The 20,088-nt window shown below is 35.9% G+C and overlaps 1 protein-coding gene across 3 annotated transcripts in view; it reads right to left on the bottom strand.

Moving 5' to 3' along the window:
* Positions 1 to 1,670: 1,670 nt before the first annotated feature.
* SLC9A3 (solute carrier family 9 member A3) overlaps positions 1,671 to 20,088 on the bottom strand; it is a 57,065-nt gene continuing 38,647 nt past the window's right edge. The window contains exons 9-17 of one of the 3 annotated variants that reach the window (XM_026790245.2): positions 19,178 to 19,248; positions 16,871 to 17,000; positions 13,566 to 13,681; positions 12,833 to 12,962; positions 12,140 to 12,316; positions 11,493 to 11,568; positions 9,970 to 10,083; positions 8,381 to 8,624; positions 5,889 to 6,028 (exon numbers count right to left, since the gene is read on the bottom strand). In XM_026790245.2, coding sequence (XP_026646046.1) covers positions 6,025 to 6,028; positions 8,381 to 8,624; positions 9,970 to 10,083; positions 11,493 to 11,568; positions 12,140 to 12,316; positions 12,833 to 12,962; positions 13,566 to 13,681; positions 16,871 to 17,000; positions 19,178 to 19,248 — 1,062 coding nt within the window. In that variant the 3' untranslated portion in view covers positions 5,889 to 6,024. Of the gene's footprint in view, positions 6,029 to 8,376; positions 8,625 to 9,969; positions 10,084 to 11,492; positions 11,569 to 12,139; positions 12,317 to 12,832; positions 12,963 to 13,565; positions 13,682 to 16,870; positions 17,001 to 19,177; positions 19,249 to 20,088 lie in introns of those variants that run through there. The other 2 variants (XM_074542136.1, XM_005481801.3) reach the window with 2 other exon arrangements.

Consider the following 20,088-nt stretch of genomic DNA (forward strand, 5'->3'; position numbering starts at 1 on the left):
GAAACACAAAGTTCATCCTCACACACACAGAGGAGCACAGAGAGACAGTGATTGTCTCCTAAACATTACAACTGAAGAAGAGAAACTGGAGCACTCTAATCTGGCTTCTTCCAGGGCTGTCACAGGAGGACAACCAGCCTCATTGTCTGCGTCGTGAAAGCCATTGAGGTCAGTCAAGTGGATGGGCTCTCTGTATCACTTGACAGAATAAGGAGAGTTACAGCCTATGGGATACATCTTGGGATTCTGCAAGACATTGTGAATAAGAGTGCTTTGAATAGGAAGCAGAGACAGGGGGAGGAAGAAATTAAGGTGTTTTGAGGGTGAACAACTCTAAGAAGATAGAGAGAAGATGGTATTTACGGGACTGGTTGCATGTGAACAGGTTGCTGGTCTGCTCATCTGCTCACACCCTTCAGTTGGTCACTGCATTCTATCCTGTTTTATCAAAATCCATTTTTATTTCCTAGATGAAACTCTCTACTCTATACAGTAATGTTCTGAGCCAGTATAGGATGACCACAAGTTGTGTAAGCATCCTTTTTATTGTTTCTTGGTACCTTCCTGCAGTCACTGGATAAGTGAGTTTTATGTCTTTGTTAAAACTTATGTGAATTATTTTTCTCACAGCTTGGAATGTAGATGCAGGATTATTTGTGACTACATCATTTGTCATTTCTACTGCTTTTACACTGAAGGAAATGTTAGTATTAAGATGTCAGTTAAGATTGCACATTATAGAGTTATTCTTTGAAAATATTTATATGTGGGTAGGAATTAAGCATTGGTTATTAGGCAGGTGATATAGGGGTGTGTGCACCTCTCTATCTTATCTTCATTTGAGGTCAGTTTTACCCATTTCAGTTTTCATTGTTTCTATCATGAGTATTCACAGGCACATACTTAGCACACATAAGGTTTCTCCACATTCTTAGCTACTCACATCTTAGCAGCACTAAAGTGATCCTTCTGCTTCAGACTTCCTTCGTTTTTTTCAGTCATGAGTACAGCTACACTGCCTTCCAGGATCTCTTTTCTGCCTGCACACGTGTGCTTCCTGAAAGCACTGCAGTATTCAATGATGGATCTGAGAAACCTCTTCCCTTGTTGATATTGCTTGGAGGATCACGATTTAAAATAAACTATAAATACATCCTAGAGCCAGTTTTTCACTTCGCTTTCCTGAAACTTCGCAGAAACTGATGAAATAATTTTCTAAGATTGGTCAGAACTTTGCTTCTATGATGTTAATTGCCCCAGTCAAGGTACATAATAATAATGAGATGTCATATGTTGTTTATGTAAATTTTAAATTATAAATCATTGTTATGATTACATCTCTATATATAACTTGACAAAATATGTGCTTTCTGTTCTATGGATGAAAATAGTGGCTTATAAAGTCAATTGGAATTCTGTCATTGACTACAGTGGACTAGAACTATACAAAAAGTGTTGCAGCTGTCAGAATGAGCCTTGGAAAATCTACCAGTTGCTGCTTTTAATGATTTGTCTTTTATAAATGACATGAACTACCAGCAGCACTCCATTGTCCTTTTTAAGTTTGATTTGGGAGCAGAAATACATACTTCTCAGAATCCTTGAATGCAAAGTCTTTTCCAAGTGTAATAAAGAAATGATTTTCTAAATCACCAAAGCAGTGTGATTCCACCAAAGTGATACAATTTATTGCCAAACTTCTCATTATGATATACTATGAAAACATTTCTATAAAGACATTAGCAGAACAACTTGACTTGTTTAAAAATATATGAAGTAAGTTGACACCTTTTGGAAAGTACACACAAATATCTCCAAACAACAGCACTCCAAAGAGTGACAATTTAAGGCACGTGATTGTTTTGCAATCTTTGTTACATAAATCTCTGACTAGACCATGTATTTGTTAAACATAATTTCATATATTTCAATAACTAGGTTCATAGCTCAGAGAGACAGAATTCATCTCAACACAGGCAACAGTTCTCGGTTTTTTATCATTGCTAGATCATAGTGCAGCATAATAAACATTGTTAAAAACAACTTTATTCATGGAGCAAAATATGTAGAAGGAACAAAAAATATTTCTTCATTTCATGTTTTTGCAAGAAGGTAGGCCACAGTTACTTATTAAATAAATAGCAACTGTGGAATGCCAGGCTTTCCTTTTTCTTACAGAGCATGCCACAAAAAAATTTACAGACAGTTTTCAGGGAAGTAAGAACTGAACTGGCCTCATCAGAAGAGAATGAGTTGTCAACTGATCATTCCAATCTAATAAACCAGAGCAAAAATAGCAGATACTTATGGCTGTATGCTCAGCAGCTCTGAATTTATATTGCTGTGATAGAAATCAGTGGTGCTTGACTGATTAAAATGTGCTGAAGAAGTAACCAAACACTTTCACTCATATGTATACATACCACAGAAAATGTGAATGTACAATGAAAGAGAATGCAAAAAAACATAAAAATAGACAAATGATCAACTGTTATAACTTGCTTTTTTCTATTTACCCTGGTAGAGAGAGGGAATGTCTATTTATCAATTGCCCTTAATAAAAAAAAGGAATTATAATCCACTATTATGTATATTATGAGGTATTAGTACATTCTCAAATGTGGAAACTGGGGACATGAAAGTTTTTTCATCACATTTCTAACTGAGAAATTATGACAAATAAAACCTAGCTGTAGAATCAATTCTACTAGAAAACCTCTTCCAGGGGCAGAGGAGCTTCAGGAATTATGCAAGATATTCCAGATATGCAAGATTCTTCGCTATCAGAATGGCCCACTTTATCCGTCATTTGTTCAGCTGTAGTGATGCAACATACAGAGCATGCCTAAGGTCCTTGAAACAGAGAGATAAGCCCTTTGTATATAGTGTCTTTCCCTTTCTGTTGTTTGAAATGGTGTGATATTCCTCTCTTTTATAATACTAGAGCCCACACCCCTCTCAAAAACATAAAGGGTCCTGCTGACTTTTCACAGAGACTGCTATGTTTGTAAATATGGTGATGTCTATGGATCCTCTTTTCTGTAGCCTAAAAGCTTACAAAAACAATAAAAACATATGATGTGATTTCCAAAATTGCATACTCTTGTCTGTGCAAGAGTTATGTGGTGAAAGCTCCCATCTGCTGATGACAACTTACAAATGTTTCTTTGAGGTTCCTACCTTCAAGGTACACCTTTGAGGTGTACAAAAGCAGATTGGTAATGGTCTAACAAGCATGCAGAAAACAGTCCACAGTGTGGTTCTCTGCAGCTCAGCAATGACTTCTGTGTCATTGTCACCAATTTGAAATTGTCAACAATAACAAATGAAAGTTTTATTTAAAAGCCAACACCTGATGAGCATCTTGCCAATTTTGGTATTGGTACTTCAGCATTATGCTATGAGAGGGGTAGATTTTTGGCACATTGCACTTTACCTGTACTAACATTTGGGATCACTCACGGTTCTGTTACCTATCTATGCCAATTACTAAAATACTTGTTCCAATTATACTATCTGGAATGGTGTTAATATGCTCTACTTCATCAAAATAGTATGTTCACATGTACTCAGTTTCACAAAAACTGTATTTATATTATTGAAATTTAATGAGAGTAGCTCTGGGTGATGAAGCTTTTCAGTTAGGGACACTGGTTTGAATCATTGCCTACAACGACAACCAAACAGGCAGCTGCTTATGGCAGCTGATACCAAAAGAACCACTTCTCTCTGAGTCTGTTATTTAGAGGTGTACGTTTTGTATCTGTCTAGGTTTGTATATGGAATTTACCATCACATCTCTGCAATTTGCAGCAGCCTAACATATAGATTTTGGATACAGGACAAAGATAGAAAAAGGATGCGGACATGAGTTTTCACACATTGCTCCACTCTTCTTGGGTGTCTGGGTAAATCTCAGTTTTGATACCTGACACAGAATCATCTCAAACCCATTCAAAATCTGGGTAGGTAGAGTGAAACGATTGTTAACTTCTATAGATAAAGTAAAATTTACCACATAAAGCCACTGTCCAGGATCCAGTCTTAAACAATTCAGATACTTCCCTGAAGGTGACAGCTCATTTACAAATGGTTTACACTGATATTAAGTAGAAAGTAGGAACACATTAGGACCACAGAAGTGGCTAAGCACTCTCCTTCTATTAATGTCATAGAGCCTTTACAATTTATACCACTGAAGATTTCAAGCCAAAATTTCAAGACTGGAATCATCCAAGGCCAAATGGCCAGAGGACTATACATGTAGTATTATACGTGTATGAGAGGTCTCAGAGTTTTCACTTTCATTTATAGTCTTCATCTGAATTGGCTTTCACTGATGTCTCCATCTGTCTTCAAGATGATGTAGATCTAATTCATATGCAGTAAGTGTCCAGTGCAACCATAACTATCATTTGACAGGAAACCACGTACAAAAATAACGGACATTCCTAATGCAGGTAGGTATATACATGCACAGTAGCCAAACTGCCTCTGTACAATACTTTGAACCATCAACATCCTGAGTCTTTGTGGCACTTAAATCATGTGGCAAAATGCAGAACATATCTGAGAGACCACTATCCTGATCAGCTATTGAAAGTGATACATAAATTAACAGGATAATCTAACAGTATTTGGAAGGTGTCTCCCAAAGCAGCAATAAAAATGACAAATATTTACACTTCTGTCTGAGTGAGGCTATTTAAAATAGAGCAGCTTAATTAAGAATATTAAATTATTTGCTTCTGACCATGAAAATTAAAATTCTGAGCTAATTCTGGATGTTCTTTCTTTCCAGTACTACCAAGTTGAGGGAGTGAAGGTGAATGAAGGAAATGGCCCTCCTGTAGTACTTGATTAAATGTCAAGATTCCATGACTTTCCTCTCCCTGGAAGGTTTTATATGAGAGTCGATATTCTACAGTTACTCACTCAGTGACAAAAATATTCAAAAGCAGGAAAATATTTTTCTGTAGCTTGCACTTATAAAAGGCACTGATCCATTTCAATCAGAGTCAACTTAGCAGGGAAGAGACTAACCATTGGCTTCTTCTACTTTAATTTCATATAGTATAAATGCTTAATTCCATTACTGAAGCAGCATATGCAGCCTATTCCTTTAAATGTATTTATGGCATAATGGCATAATAAACCATCTCCATGTCAAAAAACATCAAGGATTTACCATTTGAAAAGATTCTTGGTTAAGCCCTCCAAAAATAATAGATTATTTGTAACAGTCTATGTGAAAAAATAACAAGGAGTCATAATTCCCTCTCGATATGCACCCTTTCATTATGAATAAGAACTTAAAAATGTAAGTGCAGCAGAAAAGCTCAAGTGTTTCTGACATCACAGGACCCCACTCCCTTTCCATCTGAAGCCATCCTAGAGCAGATCCCATGAACCAATAGGTTTGCTCTCTATTTTTACAAAAGCCCTTTCTCATCTTCTTTCAATTAAGTTCTTGCTCACAGCTGTGTTTCCTCCTGTTCCAAGGAATGTGGAGGGACATGGCAAGATGCTGGAAGAGATGCCAGCTTCTGAAGCTTCGGGTGATGCAGAGGTTTTGGCCTGTGGAAAGAACGTCGGCTTTGTACACGTCTGGCTGCAGCAGACCTGTAATTCCCTTCTATATCAAGCAACATTTTCTTCTCTTGGGGCTCCTTCATGTAAGAGTCTTCCAGCCCTTCAAACATAAGCAGAGTATTCTCTTCTTGAGAATTCTCTGATTTGAAGCTAACTTCAGAACAATAACCTGAGTTTACTGTCTCTTTGTTTTTCATATCTGTACCCGATTCCCAGAAGAGATCAGGTACATTTGGGTCACATGAAGCAATGTACTCAGAAACAGCAGAAAGAGATATATTCCCTCTGTTTTCCAATGAGGAATAGTTTTGTGTCCAAGGCATTTGAAGACAAGAGGGGAAGAAGTGGAGGGGATTCACTGAAACACTTCCATTTTGGTTGAGTTGATCATCTGAAGAGGAGTATTCTGTCATTTCAACATCGTGATCCATATCACCTAGAAAGCATAATTAAATAGAAACATTTGTTTTCTATTTGTACACAGTTTATCTGTTAGTATGCTGGCTATCGGGCTTTGCTTTTGGCTATTTTTATGAAAGTCTTATGAATGAGGGTGGTTAAAGATTTTTTTTTTTCCTGAAATACTCTACTCTGTATCCAATTCTATCTTGGACAACCTGAAGTGAGTTAATTAAACTTCTTATCCTTGCTGAATGTCAGGCAAAACTTAGTTCAGTGTTTAGAAAGAACTGCCTGTTTCAGATAGTTAGGAGATGGAGCCATCATCTGGTCACTAAGGTGTATCTTAAAACACTCCTGATTTTCAGCAAAGAAATATTTCAGAAGTTTTTGAAACAAATTGTACTCTTTCAATCAAGTAGCAGAGGGTTTCACTCCAGGGAATCAATTTCTTATTGATCAGAACCTATGATCAGTTTTCTGTATATATTAGCTATGTAGAGAAACTTAACATTTCTACTCTCGGCTTCCAGTTTCCATTGTTTTTTAAAACCTTTTAATTGAAATTTTAGTATCATTCTCCTATTGGGAGAATTTTGTTAAGGAGATCATTCAGAGGACTGTTTCAGACAGTAATCAGTGTGTATGCTTATTAGCTTGGGAAATCTAATTTTGCAAAACACTTATTAAGAAACACAGCAGTCAAAAATCCAGTGATTTTGATGTATCAAAGATACCCACAAATGAACTTACACACACCACTTCCTAATAATAAAGTTAATTATCTTCCTAATAATAAAGTTAATTATAAATAAAGCAATTGAATGGAGGAAAAGAACAAAGGCTTGCAAGAAAATGTTCTGCAGGTCATATGTCAGTATTCTGTGACTATGTCCTCAGTGGGGAAGAAAAACTGAAGAGAATTTCAATGTGGATAAGTGTCAAGGTGAAATTTTCCTTTTGGAATGCTGCTCATTGTTCACACTTTTAATCAGGATATTGGACTGTAATTCACAGCCCTTTAACTAATCCAGTGTTTATTTTAAAACATCATTTTAAAAAATAAACAAAGATGCATCATTAAGAAACTCAGTACTGAAACCAAACACAGACCACCAGGCCATTCCAGTAAAGAAAGTTAATTCCTCTAATTAACCTTGAACTAGCACATCTTCTGAAGGGACAGAAGCCAGAACAGAAGAAAAATGCAACTACCTTTTCTACTTCTTCTTAAGAGGTGTGAAATTCTTCTTATGTCAAAATTAGCAGTATTCACTCTTGGCCTGAGGTGTTTGTCTGAACAAAGTTTCATCAACCAGACACAGAATACTTTCAACTCACATTTTGTGTTGATGCACACTAAGAGGACACTAAGACACATTTTTTGTGCCATGCATTCCACAAAAGTGGATCACGCTCACTTTTGTGTTTCATTGCACAATCCCTGAAGTGCCCTGTGTTCTATTCAATTACATCTGAACTGTGGACCTGACCCCCCTCGTTTGAAGCACTACCTGACTTGATTATAAAAATGAAAGCTGATTTTATGATGTGGAAAATTTCCACACAGCAGAAGTTAAAGGGAAACTGAGATATTAATTTAAACCCAGAGTCAATTTAATTTTAAGCCTCTAGCACATTAGAAGCAACAAGTTATTTGATGCATCAAAAAGCTAAGCCTTTTTCTAGTTTCAAAATAAGGTATGGATTAAGGTAAATTCACAGTTTAATGATAAAGCTCTAAATGAGATTTTGCTTCTCCACAATTCTGTTGTGTAATTATCCCCACAAGGAGAATATGATGCATTTTAGTAAATACAATTCATTTTAAACCCCTTTCTTATGTAACTTAATGGTACATCAGTAGTGTCACTGAATAGTTGCACTGTAGCAGTGGGGCATTTTTTCTTCCTGGACACTGGATAAATAATCTGGAAAAATGTTCACAGCTAACTCAAGCTTCTTAGCAACAGAGTCAAAAAATTTTATTCCTTTTAGGGAATTCTGTTACCAATTTTATCATCTAGGACTGACTAACCGGGAAACCTGAAGCCACTTGAAAATGTATGCCCAATATTCTGGTACTTGGAATAGTATTTTCTTAGGATTTAAAATATTCAAGTGAAAACAAAGAGAAGGACCGTTATCTGCTGTAAAAGTAGCAAGGCATTGGACTGCAAATAGTTGAACAGCTCTTCTGCAGAAGGAAAATATAGAAGTGTTTTGTTAATTAAGTCAGAGGGAAATAAAAGATGTTAAGTTTTACAAAGAAATCAGGAAAGAAAGACATTTTCTGAAAGAAGAAAAAACAGAAGAATTAGTTTACTTCTCAGGATTGATAAGAAGTCTGGTTAAAAAATAAAGGTGATAATATCTTTTAAAATATTACATATGTGTTGATTCTGGGAGAAAAGATCTGGGTCGGTCCTCTGGGCCATCTGCTAGCAGGAAGGAATCTGTTGATTTATTGCTGAGCCGGATTGGAGTGAGTCGTTTGAAGTTGTCTGGCGAATATGGGATCTGCACTCGGGCCCTTTGTGAGGGTACCACAGTGTCTTCACTGGATAACCATGGTGAGAACTTCATGTAGATACTTTGGTCATCATCAGCTGAAAATACTGGGTTATCAATTCCTAAAAAAAAAAATCATAAGTGACAAATAAAAGTAATCAAAATAATTTCTTCATAATACAGCAAGATGCTTTATAAAAGGAGAAAGGCTGTTGGAAAAAATGGGCTGACATACTGATATGTGTGTGACTAAGTCAATACACAGACCATTACACACACATATATCTTGCTTATAGCTAGACATATACTGGATTCCAATAAAGAGAAAAAAAATTGGTTACCACATCAAATTTGCAATTTTGTTAGGGGTATTTTGACACAAAATATAAAATCAATAAAAGAATCAATCAGTCCACAAGTGTTGAGCAAGAGGAAGAAAAAAAAATAGCACAGCATCAAATAAGTGCAGAAAATTCAAATCAAATACATAAAAAAATGTTTTGAAACCCCAACTTCACCACTCCATAAACAGATGAGTGTGAAATAGCTATGGCAGGCCATGAAACAGTCAAAAGTAAGATACAGGAGCCTGTTCATACAGTTATTAAGTTTGAGAAGCTTTTACATAAACATTTTGCATCTTACCATCCACTTATTTCTAGGTGTATTTATACATACTCAAACATAGAATTTGTCACGCATAAACTGCATTTAAGAGACAGTGTCATGCATAAACTGCATGTAAGGGTGTCTGCCACAAGAGTACGACACAAGTGTTTTTCTTCACTGTAGGTACCAATTACATATGGAGAAAACAGTGGCATGCTGAAAAAACTTAAACACAGAAGGGCTAAAGAGAAATACCAAATTTTATAACTCCATAAATCATATGATTTGGTTCTTGTTACATATAGTTATAAGCTTTCAATCTAATATTTTGGAGTCTTTCAAGGCTGGAAATCAAGAGCATTGAGTGCTCCAGAAACGCTGCAATCTGCTTTTTTCAGTGACTTCTGTAAGCCTGTAAGGATCTGATGGGATTGTGAACATAAAAGTAGAAATCTTGCCTGAAATAAGAAGAACAAAATTTATCACAACGAAGTTCCAATGCAAGTGAAAAACAATTCCAGAGGACTAATATTGACTGGTCTTGTGAGGTAAGATAATTCTAAAATAATATTTTCTGCTGCTAGAAATAATTAGTGGCTTTAAAACTGGTTAGGTAGTCATATTCACAATTGCTGTCAGTTTCAAATATGGTGCTCTCCATACCTCCAAATATCCAAAAATATGTATGTTGACATTAATATTAAGCAAATGTATTTTCAGATTGAACACATAAAATCACTCAATTAAAAAACAAACAAAAAAAACCAAAAACCAAGCTAACTCATCAGTATTTATAGTACATTTTGTTATATTGGGGGGGGGGGGGGGGGATTCTTTGTAGGTAATAAATATTTTTACCAGCAGGAGCATCTGTGAAATTTTGTTTTGTCACATTAGCCAGGAAATCAACTCCTTTGCCTAGATGCAAAGTCTCATAATCATTATTTTCTTCTGATTCAGAAAACTCCAAATCTAGGGGAAAAGAAAAAAAATGCAATTTCATTAGAGATTTGTATCAGTTCTGATAGAAAATGGTATTTCCTGCTGGTTTGATACTGTCATGGTTATTAAAAATACATCTTTAACAAGGATTTTCATCATGTGACACAGGTGAGCATTAGTATAATGATTAGTTTCAAACCTAATAAGGTCATTGCTGCTTCTCTGCAGTAGAATAAGTTTTGCAATAGCTGCTAAACTACTTGCTAAGTCTGCCTTCCAATTAAATGTTTTTGGTGTTAAGTAGATGATGACATCTCTGTGCAGAGTTCTTTAATAAGACAATATTGAATGACCTACTAATGAGTATTCAGAAGGCTCTTCCGAAGCAACGTAGTTCTAGAATATTACACTTGGGGAGCCAACCTGTACTGCTTCTCTCAGTCAAACAAAAATAACACTTAGTAAAGGATTCAAAGATACATAAGGAAAAATATATTTACTTGGAGTTACTGAGAAAAGATAAATTCCTCTCTATTTTACTTGAGTTATCTTTGAGATCAAGGAGTTACATGCATAAACAGAGGAAAGAACACAAATCAAAGTTAGTCCAGAAGCTTTTAACCACATTTCAGTTTTGAAGTGACACATATAATTTAAAATTTTATAACAAACATGTTAGCAACCATGGCATCTGGCAATGCCTGACACCCATGCCAAAAAAAATGGCTAAAACAGAAAAGAATTTTGGGCTTTATATGCAAAATCAGCTTTTGCTAGGAATAGTCTTCAGGCTGATCAGCTTCCAGTTAGACTTCTAAGCCTGATCCATGTGACAGATCTGTTCATGGAGGGTGAAGCAGTACTGGAACTGATCTCTGACTACATATTCCTTCCAAAGCTACACCTTCCTTAAGTTATATCATGCTTGCTTAGCCTCAACTCTGATTCAGACCCTTCTAAAACAGTGGACTTTAACTCAGATAAGAATGCAATCTCAGCTACTGAATTTTACGTGGCGGATATCTTATGTAGACATATCCTGCTGTGATGAAAAAAAATTAGCAGCTCTATGTACCTTATCCTAACAGAAGCTGAAATTTCATTTATATTGTAGCCACTGCATTGTTTTGTTTACAGAATATAAATGTGATACTTTTAAACTGTGAGCAAAAAGGCCAACTAAAATTTTGCTTGTCATCCAGATTCCTAAAAAACCAACTTCTAAACACTTTTTATCATTAAGCAGATCTCATGATTTTATCATGAAGCAGATCTCCACTCCAAGTTCTGAGCTATGACTCAAGTTCTGAGCTATGACTAGAAGTCCCTTTTTAATGCCAGATTTGCTATGGCATATCACAAAATCCTTTAGCGATGCTTTACTGGCAATGTAGCTGGTAAAATTCAGTAAATAAAAACAGTCTCTAAGTGCCTTTTACCTTTTTCCTTCAAAGCAAAATCTTGTACTGGATTTTCTGGAGGAATGTTTCCATTTGGTATGACACTGCTATTTCTCTGAAAAGAAAGCCAAAAGTGACCAAAAATGCTAATGTCATCAGATAGCAATGGCAGTGATACCCTTTGAAATGATGAGTTCAGCAGAATAAGCCTAAAATCCATTGTAATCTTTGTTTGAAGCTCAATGTGGATGCCACTAATTTCCCACCTGCACCTGAAGTATGTACAGACAGAGTATAAAAAGAAACTTTGGCTCTTTTTATGTTGTGTGTTCTCTCAGTTTCACACAAATTTGGTTGAATGCTCCATGCTATCCTGCTATCTCTATCCTGCAAAATCTCCCCACAGTGTAGTAGCATGGTTCAGGGTCTGTTGTTTTTCAAGTGATCAGAAATCTCTCACCCAGAAGAAGAGTCCCAAAGCATAGAGAAGTGCAGAATGTGAGAAGAAGCCCCTTGAGTTATCTCCTAGTTTTATCTCTTCTTGCTTAGGTGCTCTAAATTCATTAAGTTCTATAGGACAGAGATAAGTGCAGGACATAGGATCCATCAGAGTCCTCTATACCCTTCCCACCCATTAGTTTGTATAATAGGTGGCTACATCTAGGTCCTTGTGAAAGTATTTTTACCCTTTTTTGGCCCCGGTCTCGTTTGTGGATTTTATTGAGCTTCTTGGAATGGTTTATTCCTAGTTTGGTACTCTTGAAAGATTCTAAGCGCTTCCTCATTGTCCTATGGAAAATCTCCTTGTCTTGTTTGTCATCTTCACTGTGCATGATCTCATGTCGACTGTACAGGTGTTTGTGCTGTGGCCAGGAAGGGAAGACAATATTCATTTACTGAGAAATACAGGTGAAAGCCCTGAATCAATGCATTTAATCAGTGTCACAAAAGTGTAAACAACTCCATGAGAAAGAGTGAACTAAAGATTAGCCTGAAGGCATTAATGAAATTCCCATTTTTCTTTTTTCTTCATGAAACAAGTCCAGGATTTTTAAGTGTGTAAGAGTGGACTGTCATTCAAAGTAAGCTTCTCCCCTGTAAGTGTCTGAATCCCTTCAGTTGATGCACTTCATTAAATCCTGATCAGAACTTTTGCTGGACTCATTTCTGCATACCACTGGCCCCAGTGATTTCAAAGGCACTAGTTCTTATAAAATGCCATGTTCTTAAATGAGAAATCACACAAAGAGCCCGTCTTCCTCAAGGGTGCAGATTTTGCAGTGGATTCTCTCCTTTTGAGTTTCACTCACAAGTTTTGGTTCCTATTTCCTCTTAGTTTTAGATTGGAAAAGAGTCCAATGCTAGCTTCTGGCTCTCACCTCCTGCCTGGGTTTATACAGGTACTGCTGTAAGGTGTGATGAGCGAGAGTGTCTTCTGTGTCCCGTATACTTTTCCTTCTCTGCTCTAAAGCTTGCATGTCAAGGCAAACTGGTCCAGCTTTTTCTCTCCTGAAGAAAAACACAAACAGTGTTTTTTAAAATCAGTAATTGCTGAAAAGGAAGAAAAACCAGGAAGACGAGGAATGAAAAAGAAAAAACAAGATGAAGTTTAAAAAAAAAAGGAAGAGTAAGAACTGGCTAAATGACAATGAGTAAAAGCCTAATTGGAAGTGTGAGAAGACTATTGGTTTTTGTCTTTCAGGGGGATGTGGCATTAATTAATTTTGCCGTTTACATGACATATGGTCTGTTCAATAACAGATTGATTGAAAAAGTTAAGGAAGGGGCAATTTTTTTCCTTGCCTCTCTCTTTACTTTTTCTGGAGCAAACACAGAAATAACATCTAGCCCTATATATAACAGTTGGTGAACCAAAGGCAAATGAAACAACTCTAATGTGGATGTCTGCTTTATCTTACCATCCTTTACCAAAAAAAACTGTGTGCAAAATATGACATTACAAATCCATATATATCCATTTTCTGTGGGAGAAAATATTAATTAAATTTCAAAAATATTGTGACTGAAACCCCTGTAATTTGCGTTTTTCATTTTTTTTAGCAGTGTTTCAATTTCCTCTCATACACCACCCCATCAGTCCACATTACTTACAATAAATAAGAGACAGAGCTTTCCACAGCACTTGGGAGTGGAGTGCTGAAATCCACATTTACCATGTTGTCTGTACTTGGAGAACGTATAAATGCCAGTGAACCTCTACGTTCTCCCTGGTCAGGGAAAGAAACAAGACATATTACAGCTGTAAAAACCTAGGACAAAATGCATATCAGAATACAGAAAATTTGTAAGACTGCATTTATGCAAATGCCAAAAGAAGCATGGGAGGAGTTGTATTTAGGTAACAAATAAAAACCATTTTTAGATTTTATGGTTTCTTTGCGTTGAGTGACATTATCCCAACAAACAAAGCAAAGAGAAAATCTATTCCACTCTTAGAAATTGATTTTGAAGAAGTGAGTGATTTCCTGTGCCTCAATAGATTTGCAATTTTACTTTGTACAATGCTGCAAGCCAAGAGCATAGGAACATACATAAAGTTGTTTATGTTTCAACACGTTATTAGCAGAATTTTCAAAGACACAACCTTAAGTTTTCTCTTCTCTACCAGACTGGAAGCAGCAAACATTAAGGGGTGATAGAAGTCTACAAGTCTATTAAAAAGAGGTTATGGCATGACAAGATGAGATTTTCTTTCAGTTTTAAAACTGGTGTCATTGAAGTGAACTGCTGGAAAAGCTCAGTTTTATGTCTTCATACTTTTCCCTACACCTAGTGTAATCTCTTGCTTAACTAAAAGGTATCTGTATCATTGTGGTTACACAGGCTGAAAACATCTATGGTTTTGAATCAGTGGAGTGAAATCACATAGCAGGTCTCTAGATTTTAAGCAGTAATAATCAAGAAAAATCACCTCCCTTGCAGAACAGAGATTTTATCTAAATTTCTCCATTTTTAACTGTACTGTGTTCCCTTTACATTTTCATATTCATGGAGCAAACCAAAATCATGTTTTCTTTTGATGTGGTAACCCATATATACATATCACAGCATGTGAGTTACCAATGGCATTAAGAAATATACTGTGGCCTCTGCAGGCAGAAAACTTGAGGCTAATACAATTAAATTCTGTGAGAACATGGTCCCATCCATTTTCTGAAGTGAATCTGATTTTCTTTTCAAATCAAGTTTAATGTTTCATACATACATCATACCATATCAGCTGTGAAGGTATTTTAGCCAGAACAAGTTATGAACCATGAGTATTTTAAGTCACTTCCCTTCAATTAATCAGGGTTATTTTGATTTTTCTTGGCTTAGGTTCTCCCCTCTCAACTGTGAGGATATACTTAAATAGAGACTGAACTCTCTCAATTCTTATTTATTATACAGATGCACCACAGCAGCAGAGTTGAACAAAGAAAAAGATATAAAATAATTTTTAATCTTTTAAGCTTCTCAGTTTCTTGCAAGTAAGAAGAGAGTGAGTAGCTGGGGGAGGCAGGTCTTTACTTGTCCTGGAAGAAATAGCTTCAATTTCAATGTCAGCTTGTAATTCATAGATATTTAGTTCAAAGATATATTTGCAAAGTGAAGTTTTCTTTTAATACATACTTTTAAAACATTGCTTTAACAATTTTTTAGTTGTTAAAGCAATGCATCATTGAAGAAAATATTAAAGTGAGAAAGGTGAAATGACTTTAGGATTCATAACTCATAATTAATTTCTACTGGAAGAAAAGATGTTGCAAAACTTGGAGAACTTAGAGAACTTTCAATTTCTTTTTCTATATATATCAGATCAGTAGACATTTGCCCAACAGAATTTATCTGCAAGAAACAATACACACAAATAGGATTTGGACTAAGGTAACAAAAACCAGTTCCCTTGTGTTTCATCTCCTAAAAAATCATTAAACTAACTTTTAGAAATTTGTCTTTACTATATGGGATCAAAGACATTACTGGATAAAAATTCTGGCTCTAAATCTGCATGTATTAGTGATCTATAAAGGCCTTCGCATCTGCTTCTTAAAGATAAGAAACACTGTAATGAATCTACTAAACAGATTCTGCAATGAATCTGAACATGAGTTTCATGGTTATCCACCTTAAAGTCATTATCCAGCTTTCTTCCTCTGAGGTGTGACCCAGAAAGAATCACAAGAAAGAAAATTAGTTCTTGAGTTCAGATGGTCTAAAAACTATATGGATAATTTTCAAAAATCTCAAAAGGAAGAATTTGCTTGTCTTGTTGAGCTATTCTCCATCTTCCATACTAACATAATTTCTGAATTTTATCTTGTTTTCTGAATTCAATCTCCAGAATGATATGTTTCATTTGAATAAGACTGCCTGGCTGTAGCTCATTTAAAAAAAAAAAAAAAAAAAAAAAAAAAAAGAAGCTTAGCAGTACAAGTAGTATCAATGATTGTAATAGTTTAATAGTTTTTATTTAAATTAAAGAAATTAACTGATATATCACCTAACTGTGAAAGTTAATGTAACTGGAGATTATGAGTATGGATAGATTATAATTTCGAAGACCACTTTTAAAAATATTCCATTTAAAATTATCCTTGACACTTTATCAGTACTGCACATTCATGGCTGTTTGAACTGAGGTGACTAGTTTCATACTGAAGATGATTAGGAACACTTACACAATTGGGCAACATTGCTGCACTACTCCTGTAGAAGGTCAGAAACTTTCTTCAAATCTCCTTTAAAAACTTCTCCTGTTGCAAGTCTTAAGTTTCCCAGTTTCACAACTCTTTGATTGCAATTGATATTTGTAGTGTATTTTACCCTAATTACTGAATCGTGGGGGTTATGATTCCATTGAATAAAGTTACTCTTTTCTTTTTCTTTTTTTTTTTTTTTTTCCTTTTGTGCATGTTACAGTGATCTGGCAGATTGAGATTAGCAGTCCCACACTTTGGCCATATATGCACATCATTTGTGATGTGAGAAGTGAGTTTCTTCAAATCAGATTTGTCATCACATAGACCCACTATCCTGCAGGAGCCAGTGTCCTGTCAACCCTGTTGATGCATTTAGAAAGACACCACCTCTCCAGAATTACAGTATTTTTTTCATGTAATGAATATAAAAACAAAGATATTCAGTAAAATGCCACAGAAACATACATTGAAGTAAGTACAATATACTAGCATTTGGTGATCAGGCACAATATTGAGAACTACAGTTTCTCAAAGCAGCAATACTGACACTCAAAACACATTAAAAAAATAAAATATCCATCTCAGCAGAGCTGAGATGGAAATCGTTTTCCTTTAGGCATCTCCTGCAATAGATCAACTTTTGGTTATAGTACAAATTTTAAAAAAACAAATTCCAAGTGACGCTATAATATGTCAACAAGTGTTCATAAGTACCTCAGCCACATAGCTAATTGCATCCTTCAAGTTGAGCTCATGGAAAACATTAAGGATTTGGTCCCTTGATTTTTGAGCAGACCTTCTCATCAGTATTTTTCTGAGGTATTTCCTATCAAAATTGGACCACCTGATAATTTAAACAAACTGTGTTAATGGCAACAAGCAATTTTAGTTTCAAAGCATTTTTAATTTAGTACATATTATATTTTTTTAGCTAAACACTTTGAGAAAAAGGGTGAACAGTGAAATGTGAGGGATTTGTGTCTTGAAGCTCTACCATTAGTGTGTAAATAAAGTTAAGGAAAAGCCTGCTACAGACTTATGCAGCTGTCACAAAGCATTTAATCAGTTCATTTAGCCAACACTACTACAAGAGTGCTATTATTACAGTATCCCATTTCAGAGTCAGTAACACATTTTATACCTTGGGATATTATGCTACCTTATTTTTCTACTTCTGATTATGTTTAATTTTCTTCCCTTGTTGAGAAAGTAATCTGCTTTTTCCCAGGTGTATTGTAAGACAACCAGACCAGAAAATCAGTTCAGAATGACAGTGCCCTTCCAGAAGCTCTACCAGAGGGCCTTACTCATGCCACTGATGTGCTCTGCTCTGGGGATAGTAGCCACGTGTATTTTCAACTATTTACACTTCCAAGATTGTCTGGTAGTAGAATATCTGCCCTGTCATGTTTAGGGCCCAAAAGATTAAAGGCTGTTGTACTTTCTTCTAGCTTCCTCAACACTGCATCGAAAGGGCATGAGGCAGCTTTGGAGACTACTGGTCAGAATCCATCTTGCCCAAGGGCCATTTTGAGTTTACAGCTTTTGATTCAGATTGCTTAAACCATTTTTTGTTAAATATTATTCACATAATTGGTAACTATTCCTCTTCTCTGGCCAGAACATCTGACCAAAAGGCTCTAATTCAGGTTTCCACACCTGGACCTATTGGTGAGGATGCTAGGGGTTGCCATTTCTTTATGGAAGCAGCACTCTCATGTACATAAGAGTCCAAAAGGCAGGCTTAAGATGGTCACATTTGTCATCAAGCTACATACTCAACCATTAATCTACATTAAGCTATTCCTTCTGTTCTTACTCAAGGGGATTACTTTCTGACATGCAAAAGGTCACATGCTAATCTGCTACTTTAAAAATATAGCTTTATCTTTGAGTCAATATATCAAAACTGGAGACATATTTGCCTATATTATATATAGCCTACTGAAATTTATTCCCAAAAAGTCAACTACAAACTTAGACCAAAATAAAGATGATTTTCTCTCTGTAGTGCCTCATGAAATTTTTTAATTGCATAAACAAATGAAGAGCAAAAGGAAAAGGAGAATGTCTCTATAACTGGATGCAGGTGAGAAATTCTCTTTGAGTTCCAGTACAAGCTAGCTTCAGCCTAAGAATTTTATTGTTTTGCATGATAATGTTAAACCTAAGCTAATAGACTCAGCTTCTCAGAAAGCATTAGTGCTCTGCAGAAAGCTATCACAACCACATAGCTTTTGGATTGGAATTGGCATGTTGACTCAGCAAGAGGTTAGCAGCTCAAAACTGTGACTGTTTGCACCTATTAAATAACCTGACTCCAGGGACAGAATGGCCTAACTTGAAATAACAGTCTTAAGGATTTCCAGATTTAATGCCCTTTTTTCCACTTTTATTCATCCAGGTATGGAAGCGTGTCCATCGCAAGGGTAAATCTTCGCATGTACTTTAAAGGAAATGGTCTTTCAGCTGAGTAATTCTGCTTCTCTCTAGATGAATCAACTATAAACAGAGGAGATGGTTCACTATTGGTTTCAGACTAATAGGCTGAAACTGTCAGAGCAATTTCAGAGCACCCTCTGCCATAACTTTCACAGGTGTTGAACACATCCTTATAGAGATAGGATAAACAGCTAGCACAGTTGTAACTGAGCTTTTTAGTGCCTCCACACATACATTCATGAAATGTAGTAGTACAAAGAAAAACCAACATTAACATTCCAGGTGAAAACTTCTGCAAATAGTCAGTTCTCTAATCTTGAGAGAATAAACCCTGTATGTGAACTGAGGCACCTACAAAGGCATAACCTGAAATGTGGAAGAGAAAGGAAAGATTTTAGTTGTAAGGGGACAAAAATACACTGTTTTGACTTTTGCTATATTTCCAGTATTTTCAGTATGCTGCCTCTTTAACAACATTTATCATCCTTGCTTTCATTAAGCTCACAGGCTTAAAAAGTTATAATGTACAGATAATATTTCCTAGCAGTATTTCCAGATTCCAAATTGGTTACTACTTACTTGTCTCTCAGATAATGATGCCCTATTTGTCCAGAAATGTCTTCTATAGCAGAAAGAATGTGATCAAAGGCCTAGGAAAGAGAGAGTGGAATTAATATCTTTACAGAAATAAAAACGCATAATTAGAAAATAGCTCTATTTATTTCAAGTTGTACCAGGTGACTATGCAGAATAATTTTATGGCTGTTATAAAACTTTTTCCCCATTTACAGAAGTACTAACTACTATAAGCTTTTCTTCAAAGGTCCTAAACTTTCTAACCAGTTCTTCATAAATTTACTAAGTATTCTTGAATTACAAGGGTCTCAACGAGAAGGTACTTAAACCCCCTTTTTAACATTCAATTTTAAAACTTCTATGGACTCATTTTACCATCTCCATTTCTGCCCTATTAAGTACATCTGCCACTATTAGTGTAGGTGACTATTTCAGTTGAGCAGTTTCCACAGTAATTCTTTTTAGATGTTTCAGGAGTTGATATTTCTCTCAGAGTAGAAGTAGGCAACATTCTTTTCATATCCAGGGCAAAATTTCATACTGAGTATATTATCTGGCTGATAGAAATCTGGAGGCTTAAAACTCTTGAGCCAAACAAAGGCAGCTGCAGGTACAATTTGGCCTTTTTCTGTGTATGGTTATAACATTTCACTCTGAACATTGGAATGATTACTGCAGAATTTTACAGATGCTAGGTTTGGAACAGCAGGACTGACATTTGGCACTAGTGAGGCTGTATCTCTAGTCCTGTGTCCAGTTCTGGGCCCCTCACTTCAGAGAGGACATTGAGGTGCTGGAGCATGTCCAGAGAAGGGCAACGAAGCTAGGAAAAGGTCTGGGACACAAGTCCTGTGGGGAGCAGCCAGGGGAGCTGAGGCTGTTAAACCTGGAGAAAAGGAGGCTCACTGTCTATA

The sequence above is a fragment of the Zonotrichia albicollis genome, chromosome 1, assembly GCF_047830755.1.
Source record: "Zonotrichia albicollis isolate bZonAlb1 chromosome 1, bZonAlb1.hap1, whole genome shotgun sequence".
NCBI classification, from domain to species: Eukaryota; Metazoa; Chordata; class Aves; order Passeriformes; family Passerellidae; genus Zonotrichia; species Zonotrichia albicollis.